This window comes from Chiloscyllium plagiosum, chromosome 9 (assembly GCF_004010195.1).
Source record: "Chiloscyllium plagiosum isolate BGI_BamShark_2017 chromosome 9, ASM401019v2, whole genome shotgun sequence".
In the NCBI taxonomy this organism is placed as follows: domain Eukaryota; kingdom Metazoa; phylum Chordata; class Chondrichthyes; order Orectolobiformes; family Hemiscylliidae; genus Chiloscyllium; species Chiloscyllium plagiosum.
The window spans coordinates 87,366,572-87,385,925 of NC_057718.1; the positions used below are offsets into that span (position 1 = coordinate 87,366,572).

Below are 19,354 nucleotides of genomic sequence, written 5' to 3' on the forward strand. Positions count from 1 at the left end.
ATGATTGTTACCTGAAAAAGAATTTGTAGTTTAAAGAGAAGATAGGGAAATAGCACTAGGTGCATTGCTTGTCAGAGGATTGACACATGCTACAATAATGTTGGTTTCTGAGGTGTAATCAGAGTTTCACAAACCAAATGATACATAGCAGGCTTTTGCTGGTAGCAAACAAAATGAATGACCAGTTGATTTTTAGTGACTTTGAGTGATATAGGTTGGATAGGATACTGGTTCCCATTTTTAAGGGAAGTAAAGTGTCTGTATACAGTAACATTCCTCGAGGAGGTTAACATTCATGTTTGCGCACGTCCTGTGGAGGTCTCACATGATTTGTGGGTAGAGACAAGGAATTCTACTCCAGCTTTTGGAGAGAACAAATGTATCTGCATCAGCACCTTAAGGTCCGAGTGATTAGCCTGACCAAATGTGATTGATTGAACTAAATGTTTCCATGCAATAAAGCTTATTCTTAATCAAGAACAGTTTTTTTTGTCCCTGACAGATATTCAACAGTGGTGTAGCTCTGCCTCTAACCACTAGACAGACCCAAGGCAAAGGAGGATTGAGTTCTAACAAACTACCTCTCATAACCTTACACAATAGCATATGCTGGTAGAGGTGGCAAATATTACAAGGTACCAGGAGTAGTTATCTGGGAAAACACCACAATATCTTGTATACCTGTACAAATTGGTTGGATTACCCATTAACAGAACTGACAGAGATTTGTTGGTGCTGTTGAGGTGGGTTTAAACTAGCTCCTCAGGGGAATGGTTATCTGAGGGGTAACCCAATGATGTTAGCCACAGGAAGTTGAAAAGAAGCTAGGGAGACTAGAAAATGGGCGAAATGAAGTCAAGCAGCATGCCTGCTTTGAAATCAGAAAGATATCAAAAACATAAAGTTAAGAGCCACTCTCACCAAATACACTGCACGTTTGCAAAAATGTAGACGATGTAAGGCAAAAATAGACATGGATTTGATTTAATTGCCATGACAAACATGGTTGAATGGTGACCAAGACATGAATTATATATTTTAAGGGTGTTCAATGTTTAGAACGAACAGCCAAAAAAAAGAGGTAGTGGACTTGTGCTGATCATAAAGGATGGGAGAGTCTCATGAAAAATAGGGTGTGGTGTTATGAAGTTGAAGACATGTACCTTTAGGAATGAGTGAATGTTGTTCTGAACTGAGATTACGAGCAGTTATATATACGACTGAATGATAGTCCGAGTTTTCTGCAGAATTGAAAATACATAACATTTACCTGTGAAATGGTTTTGAGTTTTGGTTGCTCATTTGACAACTCGAATTTAACCAATCAGTTTAAATTATGTTCCAGAATATTAAAACCCAATTGAGTTTGAATTTATTGTTTTGCTAACATCTAACCAATGACACAGTCTGATGTTGGAGATATCAGAATGCAGACGTTTTGAAAATAGGTCAGAGAGCAACTGCCATAGAGAGGAAAAACTGCTGGAGAGCTAACTGCCAATCTAGCATCTTCCTTTCAAAGAAATTAGAAAACACACTCTATTAAAGGTACCTTTTCATGTGAAACATAGTCACAGTACAAAGAAAGACAACAACCCAGGGAGATCAGCGGAAAGAGTGAAGACGCAGAAGAAGACAGACTGGTTTTGAGATTAACTTAATGTAAAAGCATCTTATTGGAACATTCCTATTTTTAGAGAGTTGGAGTCACATAGTAAGTAGTTGAGAAAGGGGGAATTGGTTTTGTGAAGTTTTTTTGTTTAATGTTCACTGTTAGAGTTAGAAAAATAAATTGATATTTTTTCTTTAAATAGTGGAAGCTGAGAGTTCTGTCACTTACATTTTAACAGATTACAAAGCAAGGCGAGTTTTTCTGGATGTTTGATTTAATTAAGAGGGGTTCGACCTTCCATATCGTAATAGTGGAATCTGTTTTGGGTGGAGCCAAGTAACAACATACATTGAGTTGGAATTGTTTACAGGCCTTCGAATAGTAGAGGTAGTGTGGGGCATGGTGTTAATCAGGAGCTGAGAGAATCATGCGGCATGGCCAACATGGCTGTCATCAAGTGACTTGAATCTGCAAAAAGACTAAGTAAATCAGCTGAACACTAAAGCTGCAGAAGGTTGGTTTTCCAGAGCAGTATGTTGAGGAACAGATTAGATTTGGTATTATGTAATGCAGAAGGGCTAATTAACCATCTTTTTGGAAAATAACTTTTTAGGATCAGTGAACACAATATGATTAGGATCTTACATTGTTTGAAAGTCAGGGTTCATTGTCAAATAGAGGTGTTGAATTTGAATAAGGAAAGTCATTAAGACATAAGGCACTTTTTTAAAAATCCACACGTGATATGTGGATGTTAATGCCTGGGCAGCATTTTTTCTCACCCTCCCCACTTTAACAGCTGCAGTCCATTTGATGAAGGCAGACCCAGAATGCTGTCAGGGAGGAAATTCAAGGATTTAGGAACAGTGATATATTTTTAAGTCAGGATGGTGAGTAGTTTGGAGATGTTGCTGTTATCACATCCTGTTGCCCTTGTCCTTCTCGGTAAAAGTGTTTGTGAGTTTGAATCGTTCCAAGAAGCTTTGTTGAATTTCTGCAGTACATCTTGTAGATCGTGCACGCTCCCCTAAGCATTGATGATGTGTATGAATGTGGTGGTAATCAAGTAGGCTGCTTTATCTTGGATGGTATCAAGCTTCTTGAGTATTACAGCTTCACTATACAGGCAATCTGGAATATTCTAATACATTGCTGACTTGTGCTGTGTAGATGATGGACAGGTTTTTGGGGAGTCAGGAGGTGAGTTACTCACTGCAGTATTCCTAGGTTCTGACCTGCTCAGTCTTGTAGCTAGTCTGGTTAATGGTAACTCCAAGAATCTTGATCATGGGAGAATCAGTGATGATAATACCATTGAATGTCAAGGGCTGATGGCTGGATTGTCTCTTATTGGAGATGGTCTTTGCCTGCATTTGTGTGGTGTGAATGATACTTGCCACTTTTCAGCTCAAGCCTGAATATTATCCAGCACTTGTTTCATTTGAACATGACCTGCATCATATCTGAGTTGTCACAAATGGTGATGAACATTACAATCATTGATAAACATCCACACTCCTGACCATATGATGGAGGGAAGATGATTGATGAGGCAGCTGGGAATAGTTGGACTGAGGACACTGCCCTAAGGAACTCCAGCGGAGATATTCTGGAGCTGAGTCGACTGACCTCTAGTTATAACCATCCTTCTGTGTACCAGCGATTACTACAGCCTTCGGAGAGTTTTCCCTCTATATCCAGTTTTGACTCCAGTTTTGTAAGGACTTCTTAATGCCTCACTTGGTCAATTGCTGAGGGCTGTCACTTTCACCTCCCCTCCGGAATTCAGCTGTTTTGTCCATGTTTGAACCAAAGCTGTGATGAGGTCAAGAGCTTAGTGGCTCTGGCAGAACACAAACTGGTTATTGCTGAGCAGGTGAACCCTTCCATCACTTTATTGATTGAGAGTAGATTGTCAGAGTGGTAACTGGCCAGTTTGGGTTTGTCCTGTTTTTATATACAGGGCATACCTGGGCAATTTTATACTTTGTTGGGTGGATGTAGCCAGTGGTGTAGCTGTACTGGAGCAAGTTGGCTAGGGGAGCAGCAGGTTCAGGAACACAAGTCTTCAGTGCTATTGTGGAATGTGTCAGGGCCTATAGTCTTGATAGTATCCAGTGCCTCCAATTGTTCCTTACTGTTCCTCCATATCACATGGAGTGAATTGAATTGGCAAAAGACAGGCATCTGTGATACTGTGGATTTCCAGAGGAGGCTGGAATGGAACATCTACTCAGCACTTCTGGCTGAAGATGGTCGCAAATGCCTCAGCCTTATCGTTTGCATCGATTTACTGGGCTCTCCCATCATTGAGGATGGGAATATGTTTGGAGCTGCTGCCTCCAGTGAGTTGTTTCATTGTTCACCACCATTCATGACTGGACTTGGCAGGACTGCATAGCTTAGATGTGGTGCACTGGTTGCAGGACCAATTAGTTCTGTCAGTCACTATGCCTACTTATTCTTTTTGCTGTGCCAAGTAGTCCTGTTATGTAGTTTTGCTGGGTTGACGCATTATTGTTGGGTATGCCTGGTGCTGCTCATGGCTTGCTTTCCTGTTCTCTTTTAACCACTGTTGATACCCTCATTTAATGGTGATGATACTGTGGGAGTATGCAAGTTGTGTTATCTAAGGTTGGAGATACATTAAATGACAGGATTGTACATAGGCAATTTAAAGAACAGTTGCATGACTCTCAGCAACTATATTTATCTTCAAGGTGGAAAAACTTTTTTTAAAGTCAATAACTCGCTAATAGAAGTATGGAGTGTTAGGTAAGGGGTAAATGTAGGGTTTGGGTGGGTTGCGCTTCGGCGGGGCAGTGTGGACTTGTTGGGCCGAAGGGCCTGTTTCACACTGTAAGTAATCTAATCTAAAAAAAGAAAGGCCTGTGAAGTTGCCAAGAAGAACAGTAATTCTGAGGTTTGGAATGTTTGTAGAATACAACAAAAGAGAACCAAGATACTGAGGAAAGGGAGAATAGAATATAAATGCAGTCGACCAAATGTATTAAAAACTGACTGTAAAAAATTCTAAAGGTAGGAAAAATGAAATGATTGGCTCGAATTAATGTGGGACGAGAGTGTGGTGCTGGAAAAGTACAGCAGGACAGGCAGCATCCGAGGAGCAGGAGAATCAACGTTTTGGACAAGAGCCCTTCATCAGGAAGGAGGCTTGTGAGCTGCAGGGGTGAAGAGATAAGATTCATCTATCCATCCCCTCGGCTCTCAAGCATCCTTTCTGATGAAGGGCTCTTGCCCAAAAATGTCGATTCTCCTGCTCCTTGGATGCTGCCTGACCCTGCTGTGTTTTTCCAGCACCACAATTTCGACTCTGACCTCTGGCATCTGAAGTCCTCACTTTCTCCGACTTGAAATCAATGTGGGGCTATTTACAGACAGTCAGGAGAATTTATAATGGGGAATAGAGAAATCTCAGATAAGCTAAATGGTTACTTTGTTTCTCACTGTTGAGGATACTAGAAATATCCAAAAACCTAGAGGTCCAAGGGGCTAAGGAGAATGAGGTATAAGCTTCAATACATAATTTGTAATACTAGGTATAGAATGGAATCAACTTTCAATGTCCTCTGTGGTGGAGTCTACCAATTTCTATACCTATAGCAGTTGGGACCCGTTAGCTTGCAGTCCCCTTCCCTACTGCGTAGTTTGATCTCCTGAGCACTTAATCATAGAATCGTAGAGATGTACAGCATGGAAATAGATCCTTCGGTCCAACTTGTCCATGCCGACCAGATATCCCAACCCAATCTAGTCCCACCTGCCAGCACCTGGTCCATATCCCTCCAAACCCTTCCTATTCATATACCCATCCAAATGCCTGTCAAATGTTGCAATTGTACGAGCCTCCACCACATCGTCTGGCAGCTCATTCCATATATGTACCACTCTCTGCGTGGAAAAAGTTGCCCCTTAGGATCTCTCTTATATCTTTCCCCTCTCACCCTAAACCTATGCCCTCTAGTTCTGGGCTCCCCGACCCCAAGAAAAAGACTTTGTCTATTTATCCTATCCATACCCCTCATAATTTTGTAAACCTCTATAAGGTCACCCCTCAGCCTCCGACAATCCAGGAAAAACAGCCCCAGCCTGTTCAGCCTCTCCCTATAGCTCAAATCCTCCAACCCTGGCAACATCCTTGTAAATCTTTTCTGAACCCTTTGAGGTGTTTCAACATCTTTCCAATACGAAGGAGACCAGAATTGCATGCAATATTCCAACAGTGGCCTAACCAGTGTCCTGTACAGCTGCAACATTACCTCCCAACTCCTGTACTCAATACTCTGACCAATAAAGGAAAGCATACCAAACACCACCTTCACAATCCTATCTACCTGCGACTCCACTTTCAAGGAGCACTCCAAGGTCTCTTTGTTCAGCAACACTCCCTAGGAAATTACCGTTCAGTGTATAAGTCCTGCTAAGATATGTTTTCCCAAAAGGCAGCACCTCGCATTTATCTGAATAAAACTCCATCTGACACTTCTCAGCCCATTGGCCCATCTGGTCTCTTGGAAGCCGACGTACCCCTCGTTGCATTAGAGCCAGTCTCAATACCAGACATTTGGCTGTTTGTGCTACGTTCCCCTGAGAATCCATCACCCCCTACACTTTCCAAAACAGCATACCTGTTTGAAATGGCTATATCCACAAAAGACTCCTGCCCGAGGTGCGTACCTCTCTTACCCTTCCTGGAGTTAACCATCTATGTGACTGTATCTGAGACTTTACCCCCTTCCTGTAACTGCCATCCATCACATACTGTTGCTGTTGCAAATTCCTCATCGCTTCTATCTGTCTCTCCAACTGATCCACTCGATCTGATAAGATTTGCATCCAACAGCATTTATGGCAGATATAATCCGCAGTAACCCTTAAACTCTCTTTCAACTCCCACATCTGACAAGAAGTACACATCACTGCAAAGGCCATTTTTGCTCCTTTACAATCTACAGACCCAGAAAATAACACCGTCTTATTCTTTTACAAAACACAGCACCAGGTTAAATTAATAGCTATGGCTTATTTTGAGAATAGATATTTATATCAAGAGACTTATCTCCAAAAACACATTATCAAGAAAGAACCTATTGTACTCACCAATACTGCCTTTCTCTTGGACAGACTTAAAACAACAATTAACTTATCTGATTCTGTGTTGTGAACTTTGCCCAAATCGGTTCCTCCAAGATTAGTTGTGAATTTCATTGTTAATTTTCCCAGATGCACTCCGATGTCCAGCGATACATGAATTCAAAAACAGCAAAGGCAGCAACTGTGCAAGTTCCTCTCCCTCGCGCTCTCCCTCTCGCCACTATGTGCTTCCTTTGTCTGTTCTTCTCCCTTTTAAAATTGCTGTTGTTTTGACTTCTGAAACACCTTGGACATATTTCTTCATTTTGGATTCTATTAATAAAAAAAAAGCAAGTTGTTTTATGGTTGGTAAGACCATTTAGGAATGGCTAGTTTAATTGGAAATTTGACAGGAATATGCTGACTAGATTATTGGAAACATGGCCACAGGTGCTGAAAAGCTACATCACACTAGAATTTAAAGTGTTATGTTTTGTAGTTACTACATCTAATCACAAAAAAAATCAGATGAAGATCTGAACAAGCCACGGGCAAAATTAGTTTCTTATGGCTTGTTTTGTTCTTGGTGGGCAAATGAAAACATTGTCTGTTCCTATTCCCTTGAAATGTAAAATAATTTCTACCCTAAACTCTCAATCACAATTTTAAAATTCCTTCCACCTATGCAATATTCCACTGAGATGTTATAAAATATTAGTGACCTAATGACAAACTGATTTAGTGTGAAATTATTGCATTGCTCCCATTAAGTTTTATTTATTTGTTCATAGGGTGTGAAAGTTGGCAGAGCTATGATTCATTGACCATTCCGAATTACTTTTGAGGAGGAGGTAGTGAGTTAGCATTCCTTGCACCAATTGTAACCTAATCACCAGTACATTTATTGGTGTCATTTTATAACTTTAGGTGAAGTAGAGGTCATCGTGTAAGTTTAGAATCGTCAATGATCATATTAGTAATTATTCTAAAACTCTGTCTGAGCAAAAAAAACTCTGAAAATGTTTTACTACTTTTAATAAGAGCCTGAATTGAAAAGCTATTCTACTTTTTGCAATCTTGTCAGACCTTGCTTCTTAAAAATAGGATGACTCTGTTACCCAGTCCACTGTGCTTCTGCCCTGTTCTTTCTTCCTCCCCTCAGTTCTTCAATTTACACAACATTACCCCTCCTAAAATTGCATATTTCTCTGCCCTTGGCTTGGACTCCTTGAATGTTACATCGTTGAAGATTGATTAGTCACAATTTTATTGTCAAGAACATGTGCATAAAAATATGATGGCAACTTGCATTTACTTGCACCTAAACACAGTAGTTACAAGAGCAGGTCAGAAGCTAGGAATACTGCAGCGAGTAACTCATCATCTGACTCCTCAAAGCCTGTCCACCATTGACAAGGCACAAGTCAGGAGTGTGATGGAATACTCCCCACTTGCCTGGATAAGTGCAGTCCCAATGACGCTCAAGAAGCTTGGTACCATTCAAGACAAAGCAACCTGCTTGATTGGCATGACATCCTCAAGCATTTACTCCTTCTACCTTTGATGCTCCGGAACAACAGTGTGTACTATCTCCAAAAAAATGCATTGCAGAAATTCACCAAAGATCCTCAGGCAGTATCTTCCAAGCCCACGAACACTTCCATCTAGAAAGACAAGAGCAGCAGATATATGAGAACACCACACGAAGTTCCCCTCCAAGCCACTCACCATCCTGACTAGGAAATATATTGGCACCCCTCCACTGTTGCTGGGTCAAAGTCTTGGAATTCCCTCCCTAATGGCATTGTGGGTCAACCCACAGCAGGTGGACTGCAGCGGTTTAAGAAGGCAGCTCACCACCGCCATCTCAAGTGCAACTAGGGATGGGCAATAAATACTGGCAAGCCAGCAACGCCCACATCCCACAAATGAATTTTATTTAAAAAGCCTTTAATATTGTAAAGACACTTCCAAGACACTTCTCAGGACTGTGGTTGAACAAAATTTGTTACCAAATCTGATGAGGTATTCAGATCTCCATCTCCCGCATCTGTCTCGATAGCCCGTCCTTTCCTCCAGACTCCTTGCTACTGCATTCCTATTCGTGTTCCCGCTCTCTCACATGCGCACATACATAGCAATAATTTGTTTTAAAATATGAAAAAAAAGTAACAAATTAAATCAATGTGACCTCTTCAGCATAAGACTTAGTGCATAAATAATCCCATGGTACAATTTGCAGAAGAACAGGGGAGTCTGTGTTCTGACTAACATTTCTCTTTTTTTTTCGCGCTCTCCTGCTCTCTTCCCCCATGTGCGTGCGCTCTCTCTCTCTCTCTCTCCCCTTTTTCTCCCTCCCTCCCTCCCTCTCTCTCTCTCTCTCTCTCTCTCTCTCTCTCTCGTGCTCCCTAAGCCAGCATGTGTAGCACATCCTTAATAGCCGTGGGGAAGGTAGAGATGAGCTGCTTTCTTAAACTACTGCAGTCCTCAGGATGTAGGGATATCCACAATGCTGTTAGATAGGAAGTTCCAGGATTTTAACACTATAATAATGGAGGAATGATAAACTTCCAAGCCAGGAAGCTTGTTTTCCCCACATCTGCTACCCTTGTACTCCTAAGTATGGAGGTCACATGTGGCAAATGCTGTCAGAGGGGTCTTAGCGAACTGCTGCAATGCATCTTGTCACAGATGCACACTATGTCACTGGTGAAGATTTGACTGTTGAAGATAGTAAATGGGTGCCGATCAGTTTGGCTGCTTACTCCTGAATAATGTCAAGCTTTTTGAGTGTTGGAGCTGAATCCATCCAGGCAAGTGGACACTATTCCCTTGCACTTCTGGTTCATGCTTTGTTGATAATGGACAGGCATTAGGGAAACGGGAGATGAGTTACTTGCTGCAGAATTACGTCTTCTGACTAGCTGTTGTAGCCACAATATTTAAACAGCTGGTCCCGTTTAATTTCTAGCCATTGGCAACCCCAGATGTGACATGACGTGAAGCTGTTATGGATCGACTGCTGATGCATTTTATCGCGTTCCAGTTGAGTCCGTGGCCCAGAAATTGAAATGGCCAGAGTTGTTTTTGCAAAATAACTTGGAATTGTATGTTCGGACCATGCAAAAATCAGTCCATACTCTCTCTCTCTCTGAGAATTAACTGGAAATTTTAAATAGGGGTGTTACACTGATTACCTAGAACCCCTGTGAAAATGTTCTCTGATGCACTTGAGGTTAATAGTTATTCTGAAAAATTTGAGCATTGAAAGCCACCTCTACTACACAGATATGCACACATACACATTGAACCTCCCACACTCGGCCTCCTCACCAGCATGGCATCCGACACCCCCTGCCCAAACACCACCCACCACTACCACTTAACTTTGATATGCCTACTCCCAGCTGTTTCATTATGGCTACAGAATATTTCTAGAAACAGGGGATGCTGTCTACAAGCATTCCTGGTTTGGTCTCCACTGTTTCATAACATGTTTCATCCATGAAATTAGAGAGCTGAATCACTCAAAGTGTAAGTGTTTTTATGTGCAATCAGTGTCAGAAACCGTGTTTATGACCCTGATCGCAAAACCTGGGCGCTCACTTCAAAAGCATGTAACTGGAGTTAAAATATTCTGGGACATGTTCATTTTGAGAAAGATATTGCAGAAATTCAAGTTTTTTTTCTGAACAAAATCTCATAAATGCTAAAAATTTACCGTGTCTTTGGAGAAAATATGCAAAGTTGGTATTTCAGGTGGTTGACTCCTGTTTCTCTGTCCATACTTGCTAGCTCCCCTGAGTATTCAGAGTTTTCTCTTTTTTTTGGATTTCTACCATCGGTATTCTGCTTTCTGTTCTTTGCTTGTGCAGTCTCATTTAGCACTATCCCTTTTTGTTTATCTGCCGCTCCCAGATGCTGATAAACATGTTCATTTAGGCCAGCCACCATAATGCTCCCGACCTCTGAATCTCCTTCTCTCAACCTTTGTGGCTTATAATTTCCTTTTCTTTTTTCAATGTTTTCATGAAGATTCTTTAATTTTATACTCTCTTGCTTTCTTTTCTCCTCTGTATGACTGACATGTGAGTAGGCTTATCCAAAATGCTTTGGTGAATCTTGAATTACAGCAAAGGAATCTTACTCTGGGAAACTTATGTAAAATTTAAGATTAGATACTGTTTTTGAAATATAGATGTGTAGTCTTGTACAAGTGTGTCCATGAAACATGACAGAATTCACAATGTATACTCGCATGATGAGGGATTGTGTGATGGAATAGTGATAGTGTAAAGAATGACTGTCTAGAAAGTATCTGACATTGTTTAGCTCATGAATTATAACTAAAGTGGCTGATAATGTGAGAAGAGCTGTGGAACTGTCTCAGTATTTACACATCACTGATAATCATGCAAACAACTTTTTCCAAAAAAAATCAAATGACTTGTTTAATACTGAGCTTCACCAAACAGCAGTAAGTTTTGGAGATCTGGAAACTGTTGAACCAAGTAGTAGTCAGGAATGTCAAAAACCCACCTAAGCAGTGGAATGAATGTGGATAACCAAACGGAGTATTGGAGAGACAAGAGAACATAAGACAAGGAACAGAAGTAAAGTCAGTTCTTCTATAATGCAATAGTTGCGTTCTTGTGCAACCCTGCCCATTGTGGAAAAATCACGCTTTAGAAACAGCACTTAGTGTTGGCACTGTAATTGCAGTACAGTCAACACATGTTTTAAAAGTTCATGCTGTAGAAACAGCATCCCCAATTTGACAATCGCCTTACAGCGACGTCACGTTGACGAAACGTACGTTAGAACACAACAACCTGTAGGCCATTCAGCCCAAATTTTGAGTTTTGTATAAATTGCGAGAGAATGGCTATATAAGGGCATAAAATTTATGAGGAAGCAAAGTAGCTTGGATGCTAGAAGTCTGAAATTAAAAAAAAGTGTTGGAGCATACAGATCTAGCATAGAGAGAGCAGTTGTTTGTTTCAAATGTGTGAAGTTTCACCAGAACGGAGGCCTGTGGGTAAAATTATCTTTAAATATGCATTATATTGGTTAGAAATTTGGCCTCCAGATGATTTTGCCCTGCAATATGTTTGATCAGAACAGAATGAAATGTCGTGATGGATATTTCCTGAGGATGGCAGTGATTTCAGTGACCTGAGTGATTTGTTGTACGACTTCAGCAAACTAATGCCAATCACTGAGGACACAGAGTCACACACAGATCAAACTGGAAAGGGTTAGCAAGTTTTTCCAATTGCCTGAAGAGTGTAAGTTAGTTATTTGGTTCCCTTTCACAACAGATGAATTATCATTTTATTCAATGAAATTTCATATGCAGCTGTGAGTGACCAGAGCGCTCAATGGGTGAATTGTTAGTACAGTCAACATAGACCATCCACATCAATTTTTTTTATTGAAAATCTGTCTTTTTTAATTAAATATTCTTTTGTGAAATTTGAGTACAGCATATGGGTAATATTTTCATTCAACATTTTTTCTTCTCTGCAGGATAACATTTTGCCATCTGCCCTTCCAGAGTAAATGGTTGTATGTTGGCACAGAAAGAGGCAATGTACATATTGTCAACGTGGAGTCTTTCACACTCTCAGGCTATGTTATTATGTGGAATAAAGCCATTGAACTGTGAGTGTCTTATTTTTGTGGTGCATGGTTAATAAAGTTTCTTGTTTACTGTTGTGCAATAGATAATTTATATGCTTATTTTCCTACAAAAGATTAATTTTTCTGTCAAAATTTGGTAGCGTTGTTTGCCCCACTGCAGATGTTTCAATTCATTGTGGCAAATAGCAATTATTTTTGACAGTTACCTTTTTATTGTTCTTGTATCTGTATATAGAATTAAATTTGGCTCAAACACATGGGACAAACTCTGCCATTCAGGAGGTTTTGTATGCAAAACTTTATATTATTGGGATATGGTGGTCAAGCCAATCAGCTCAAATAAAGACAATTATGTGCTCTTTAAAATTAATGTTCTAATTGACAATTCTGAGTTTTAGACAAATGCTTTTATTTTCTTTATTCTGATCAAATCGCAAAGGATTTTGCACATGTATTTCACAAAGGCCAAGGACAGTTTTTTTTTAAAAGCTCTTTTGGTGCTTTCAGTGTGAGAAAGGGCCAGGGAAGTCTGGAAGGCTAACAGCGATTTACAAGTAAAATCAAAGGCAAAAGATCTTGTTTATATTCCAGTTTTATTAAATTTAGGTGCAGAAAGTTCAGAAGCTGTTTTGTATCTATGCTGTGAGGAATAAAGTTTGTTTCATGTAAATCCTATCGACTTTTCTCCATACTTAACTACTAAATTAACTGTTACAAAATCTGTTTAATTTATTAGACTAGGGTTTTTAGCCTGTTTAACTGTTTTGACATTCAATTAGATTAGGGATGATTTACACCTCAGCTAATACCTGTCTTGTTTACACAATTAAGTCAAATAAAAATAAGTACATGCAGTTCGGCTATAACGTGCATTTTGTCAATCAAATTGACTGTAACGCGATTGGCGAACAAGGTGCTGTTTCTAAAGCGCAAACTTTTAAAACGTGTTGGCTATAACGAGATTGCATCACCAACACTTAGTGCTATTTTTGTGGCGTGATTTTTATATAGCACGGGATCGCACACAAACACAATTAGCACGTAATAGCAGAACTACCTGTACTTCAGTTTTTAAATTTTCAGTGGACTGAGCCTCAGCATTTTTTGTGGATGAGAGTTCTAAATTTCACTACCTTTTAATGTGAAATAGTGCTTCTAACCTTATTAACTTTAATTTCGTGATCATACCCCTCATGTTCTAGAATCATCCATCCAACCAGAGGCAACAACTTGTCTCTATCAATAATTTTGAACATTTCCATTAGATTGCCTCAGATCTTCTACATTGTTGTTTTGTATTGTCCTTTAGTGATCGTATTAAGAGCTATGTAGATATTTCTTGTTTTAGATTGCCAAATGGTGTAGCCCTGGCAACAACATAGACTGGAAAGGCATAGTTGCAACGGGTATGAACGTTTATTCAGATGTTTAGCCATTCACAATAATTTTATTTTTAATGGACTCTAGTTTAAATCTTGCCTATGTTTGGGTGTGCAGGACATGCCAAATATCTGATGACATTGAAAAGGAAGCAGGAAGCTTGTTGGGCAGATGAGATTGATTTAAAAGTTACATCAATACATTCAGCCTCTAATGTGGTCACTTTGTGTAGTCAAATTTATTTTTGAAACTAAATGATCCATGGCAACAACATAAATTGGCATCATCATGGACCAGTGAGTGTTCTTATTTTGTCTTTCCTCCTCAAAACACCTTTTACTGAGAACTCTTTAACAATCAACATAAACATCAATGATGTGGGAATAGATAATTCAGCTCCTTTTAACCGGTTTTGACTGAGCTGTACCTTAATTCCATATCCCTTGACATACTTTCCCTTAAAATGTTGAGGTTCATTCAAAATGCCGAGGTGTGAAAACATCCCGCGTATTAAGGCAGATATCCCTATTGTTAAATGGCCAGTTAATTTTTTTTCCAATTATAACACCTTTTGTGATATGTCAAATGCATTTAGCTAAGTACACTGATCTAGAAGCAGGAAAATGCTGGCCAAAAGAAACATCAGAATATTTTGTTGGTTTTGTGTAGTATATTTGGTGTAACACAGTGAGTGCATGAAAAGTCTAAAATGTTTACTTAGTTATGCAGATGAATAAGATTTGTCTCAATCAGAGCAAAAGAAACTTCCTAATATACATTTTCTTTGAACTGTAATATTTACCTGATTGCATGAGGAATACTGCCCAGATATATTTGAACTGCAACTGGTAAAGCGTTAGATTCAATTTGTGGGAAACTTCTTGTACAAGTCACTTCTTTCCATTATCCTTTGAACTTGTTACTCCTTCTCAGACCTGTGACTAACTCTCCTGCATTTTCCTTTTTGAAGCCTCTACAAGGAGAAAGTGAGGTCTGCAGATGCTGGAGATCAAAGTTGAAACTTTATTGCTGGAACAGCACAGCAGGTCAGGATGCTGCCTGACCTGCTGTGCTGTTCCAGCAATAAAGTTTCAACTGAAGCCTCTACAGCCTGATTTCCAACCCTCACTAACATTGAAATGCCCAGATTGAGTTAATGTTCTCTGACAATGGTGCATTGACTGCTGTATCCTCTGAATTAACTATCATTATCCTTCCTCCTCTTCCTGTGTTGCTCAACATAATGAAATTACCCTCACTTAGTTCTGCTAGTACCCTATATGATCTTCACCATAAAATCTTTATTCACGGATCCAAGGCTGCTGCTCATTTACATACTTTGCCATATCATCCACTGACATTGTCTTAGCATCCACTTATATTCCAATAACCTTCAGTTCTTTTTTACCTTTGAACTGAACCTATCTTCCACCTTATTTGATCCACTAAACTAAACTTGACTTTTTGCAACCCATGCACACCCTCTTTTGTACTAAACTGTGCTTCCAATTTCAGGCGTTCATCACAAAGGTAACTTCCCCTCTTACCTTGGTCCACTTGCTTTTGAAACACTCATTCAATTCTGCTCTTAACTACAACATACACATTTTTGACAGGCATTTCATGCTGTATCCTCCATGAACTAGTTTGTCTAAAACCCATTTGCAGATATCCATGCCATATCGTAACACTAGATGATGTCCTACTGGTATTGTTGCTCGATTATTAATTCAGAAACTTGGCTAATGTTTTGGGGACCCAGATTTGAATCCCACCATGATAGATGGTTGTAAGAATCAAACCATTGTCAAATGTTGGAAGAACCCTTCTGGTTCACTGACTTGCTTTCGGCGAGAAAATTTGCATTTGAACTTGGTCTGACTTATATATGACTTCAGAGCCACAGCAATGTGACTCTCAACTGCCCTCTGAATTGGCCTAGCAAGCTATTCTGTTCGAGGGCTGCTAGGGATAGCTAATAAATATTGGCCAGTCAACAACACCCACATTACACAAGTGAATAAAATAAAAATCATATCTCACTTGCCTATGACCTCTAACTTTGCCATAGAATTCCTACAGTGTGGGAACAGGCCCTTCAGCCCAACAAGGCCACACCGACTCTTTGAAGAGTAACTCAACCCAAACCCATTCCCTTACAATGACCCCTGACTAATGCACCGAACTTACACATTCCTGAACACTATATGGACAATTTTGCATGTATTCCCCCAACTTACCATGTTTAAAATTGTTAGGCTTTTTCAACTATCATTAGTAAGTCAACCCATGTTTTTCAGCCTTTTCCAATGCTGACATAACCTCTCTCCTCTGTTACCTGACCTGAGTCTCTTATGCCGCCTTCCTCCTGCTCCTTTTGCCTAAACCATCTTGGATCAATACATCAGAACTCCCTTTCTAAACACCGATATTCCCTCTGTATTTCACAAAACAATCTACATGACCAAGCTGTTGGCCATCCACACTTCTAACCTCTTCCTTACTGTTCCTTTTTCCCTTTTTGTGCTCTCAAGTGCCTGGTGACATTTTTTTTTAAAAGTGCTACATAAATGCAAGTTTTCTGTGGTTGTGTTTTGAGAGATTGATGCCCAATCAATTGGCCTGTCTGAATGCTGCCTGGCTAGCTTTTGTTGATGGTTGGTTGATCAATTGGAATACTATCTGCTATTATTTCACTGCTTGGGTTTGGTTTATAACACTAAAGTATTGCAACTACTTTTTATTCCTCTTTTGCAGCTAAGATTTGTGCCTGGGTACTTGTACCTAAAATGATGCCATAAAAGGTTACTTTGTAAAACTTTTCACTGTACTCTATACTTGAGTACACATGAGAATAAAGGATGTTCTATACTAATCTTGCGATTGGTTATATGCCACATTTTTGAATTAATTCTCTTTCAGCTGGATTAAATTGCATCAGCCTGAGAAACTAGCTGAATTAAGTTGTTGTTGTTAAAAGTTGCTCTTTGTGCAAGTTGTAATCTTTGTTAGTTTTGTACTGTGTGAAATCTTTACACAACCATGTTTTTTTCCTTTCTTTTACAACTAAATGAATGTTTTAATTTCAGATCATCAAAAACTCACCCAGGATTAATTGTTCACATCAGTGACAACCCTATGGATGAAGGCAAGGTACATGTGTCTTGAATAATGGGTATCTGCTGAAAATTGGCCTCAGTGACAATGGATTGTGAAAAATGGTTGTTGAAGATTTGCTCAGATGCTGTGTCAGCTGTACTACAGTTATTGAACATTCAATTCTCCAATGTATCCTGTTCTGAGATTATACTCGAACTAAAATAAATCCTTTTATATTAGGACTATATTTATGTTTTAAATTATTCAATTAAGTTTACATTTCTTGTACTGCTTGGTTCATTCCACCAGTTCATAGCTTCTGATGCATCACTTTTCATTGTACTTAACTGTTTCAAAACATTAGATTTCTGTTTGCCTTGATCTGAATGAAAAGGTCTTTAGATCTCAAAAGCCATGTTCTTCCTATCTGTATTAGCTGTAGATTGTGTCAAAAGGTGCACACCAATTTTTTGCAATTGCACAGAAATTTTGCTTTAAAGTAAAACATAGCTTGGAGAAGATGGTTGGTGTGGACTAGTGGGACTGAAGACTTTCCATGCTGTAAGACTCCATGACTCGAAGTCCATGTACTGATTCACTTGTAATTGTAGGCACTATATGGGTAAAAATTTTTGCAGTGCAGTATTGGTAATGGACTTTGCTTTAATCAAATTGGGTAGATCTGCCTTGAGTTATTGACATCCAGGGTAAACCTGAAATGTCAGGAAAAGTGCAAATAAAAACCTACACAGGCTTCAGTAGAGGGAGGAACTGAAGCAAATCAGTATTAGTGGGGAAATGGTTATAGGGATTAAAAGCTGATAAATCTTAGAATGTTTTACAGGACTGGAGGGCTTGAGTTATAAGGAGAGGTTGGGACTTTTTTTCCCTTGGAGTGTAAGCGGTTGAAGGGTGACCTTTCATCGAGATTTATAAAATCATGAGGGGTTTAGAGAAGATGAATAGCAAAGGTATTTTCCCTAGGGTGGGGGCATTCAAAGCCAGAGGGCATAGATTTAAGGTGAGTGGAGAACTTTTTCAGTGTGGTTCATGTATGGAAGGAGCTGCAAGAGGAATTGGCAGAGGCAGATATAGTAACAATATTTAAAAGACATTTGGACAGGTACATGGATAAGAATGATTTGGAGGGATATGCGCCAGAAATGGGACTAATTCAGTTTAAGAAACCTGGTTGGCATGGACGGTTTGGGCTGAAGGGTTTGCTTCCATACTATATAACTGTGTCTATTTCCAAGTTATAGAGCCATAGAAATGTACAGAACAGAAACCAGCCCTTTGGTCCAACTTGTCCATGCCAACCAGATACCCTAACCCAACCTAGTCCCATCTGCCAGCACCCGGCCCATATCCTTCCAAACCTTCCCTATTCATACACCCATCCCGATGTCTTTTAAATGTTGCAATTGTACTAGTCTCCACACTTACTCTGGCAGCTCATTCCATACACGCACCACCCTCTGCATGGAAAAGGTTGCCCCTTAGGTCTCTTTTATATCTTTCCCCTCTCACCCTAAACCTATGCCGTCTATTTCTGGATTCCCCAACCACGGGGAAAAGACTCTGCCTATTTATTCTATCGATGCCTCTCATGATTTTATAAACCTCTAAGGTCAGCCCTCAGCCTCTGACGCTCCAGGGAAAATAACCCTAGCCTACTCAACCTCTCCCTACAGCTCAAATCCTCCAATCCTGGCAACATCCTTGTAAATCTTTTCAGAACCCTTTCAAGTTTCACAACATCTTTCCAATCGGAAGGAGACCCGAGTTGCGTGCAATATTCCAACAGTGGCCTAACCAATGTCGTGTACAGCTGCAAGATGACCTCCCAACTCCTATACTCCGACCAATAAAGCATACTAAACACCATCTTCACTATCCTGACTACCTGCGACTCCACTTTCAAGGAGCTATTAGTCCAGTCCTTGCCTTTCCAAATACATGTACATCCTGTTCCTCAGGATTCCCTCCAACTACTTGCCCAATACTGAGGTCAGGCTCACTGGTCTGTAGTCCCCTGGCTTGTCCTTACCACCCTTATTAAACAGTGGCACCATGTTAGCCAACCTCCAGTCTTCTGGCACCTCACCTGTGACGATCAATGGTACAAATATCTCAGTAATTGGTCCAGCAATCACTTCCCACAGAGTTCTTGGGTACACCTGATCAGGTCCTGGGGATTTATCCACCTTTATGCGTTTCAAGACATCCAGCACTTCCTCCTCTGTAATATGGACATTTTGCAAGGTGTCACCATCTATTTCCCTACATTTTATATCTTCCATGTACTTTTCCACAGTAAAATACTGATGCAAAATGCTAGTTTTGAATCTCCCCCATCTCTTGTGGCTCCACACAGGCCATTTTGCTGATCTTTGAGGGGCCCTATTCTCTCCCTAGTTACCCTTTTGTCCTTAATGTATTTGTAAAAACCCTTTGGATTCTCCTTAATTCTATTTGCCAAAGTTATCTCATGTCCCCTTTTTGCCCTCCTGATTTCCCTCTTAA

The 19,354-nt window shown here is 39.9% G+C and overlaps 1 protein-coding gene across 6 annotated transcripts in view; it reads left to right on the top strand.

The window, feature by feature from the left end:
• The window catches only part of stxbp5a (syntaxin binding protein 5a (tomosyn)), a 236,745-nt gene that overhangs the window by 74,373 nt on the left and 143,018 nt on the right, over positions 1–19,354 (top strand). For all 6 annotated transcript variants that reach the window (XM_043696459.1, XM_043696460.1, XM_043696462.1 and 3 more), the window contains exons 5-6: positions 12,236–12,370; positions 16,819–16,882. In XM_043696459.1, coding sequence (XP_043552394.1) covers positions 12,236–12,370; positions 16,819–16,882 — 199 coding nt within the window. The remainder of the gene's footprint in view (positions 1–12,235; positions 12,371–16,818; positions 16,883–19,354) is intronic.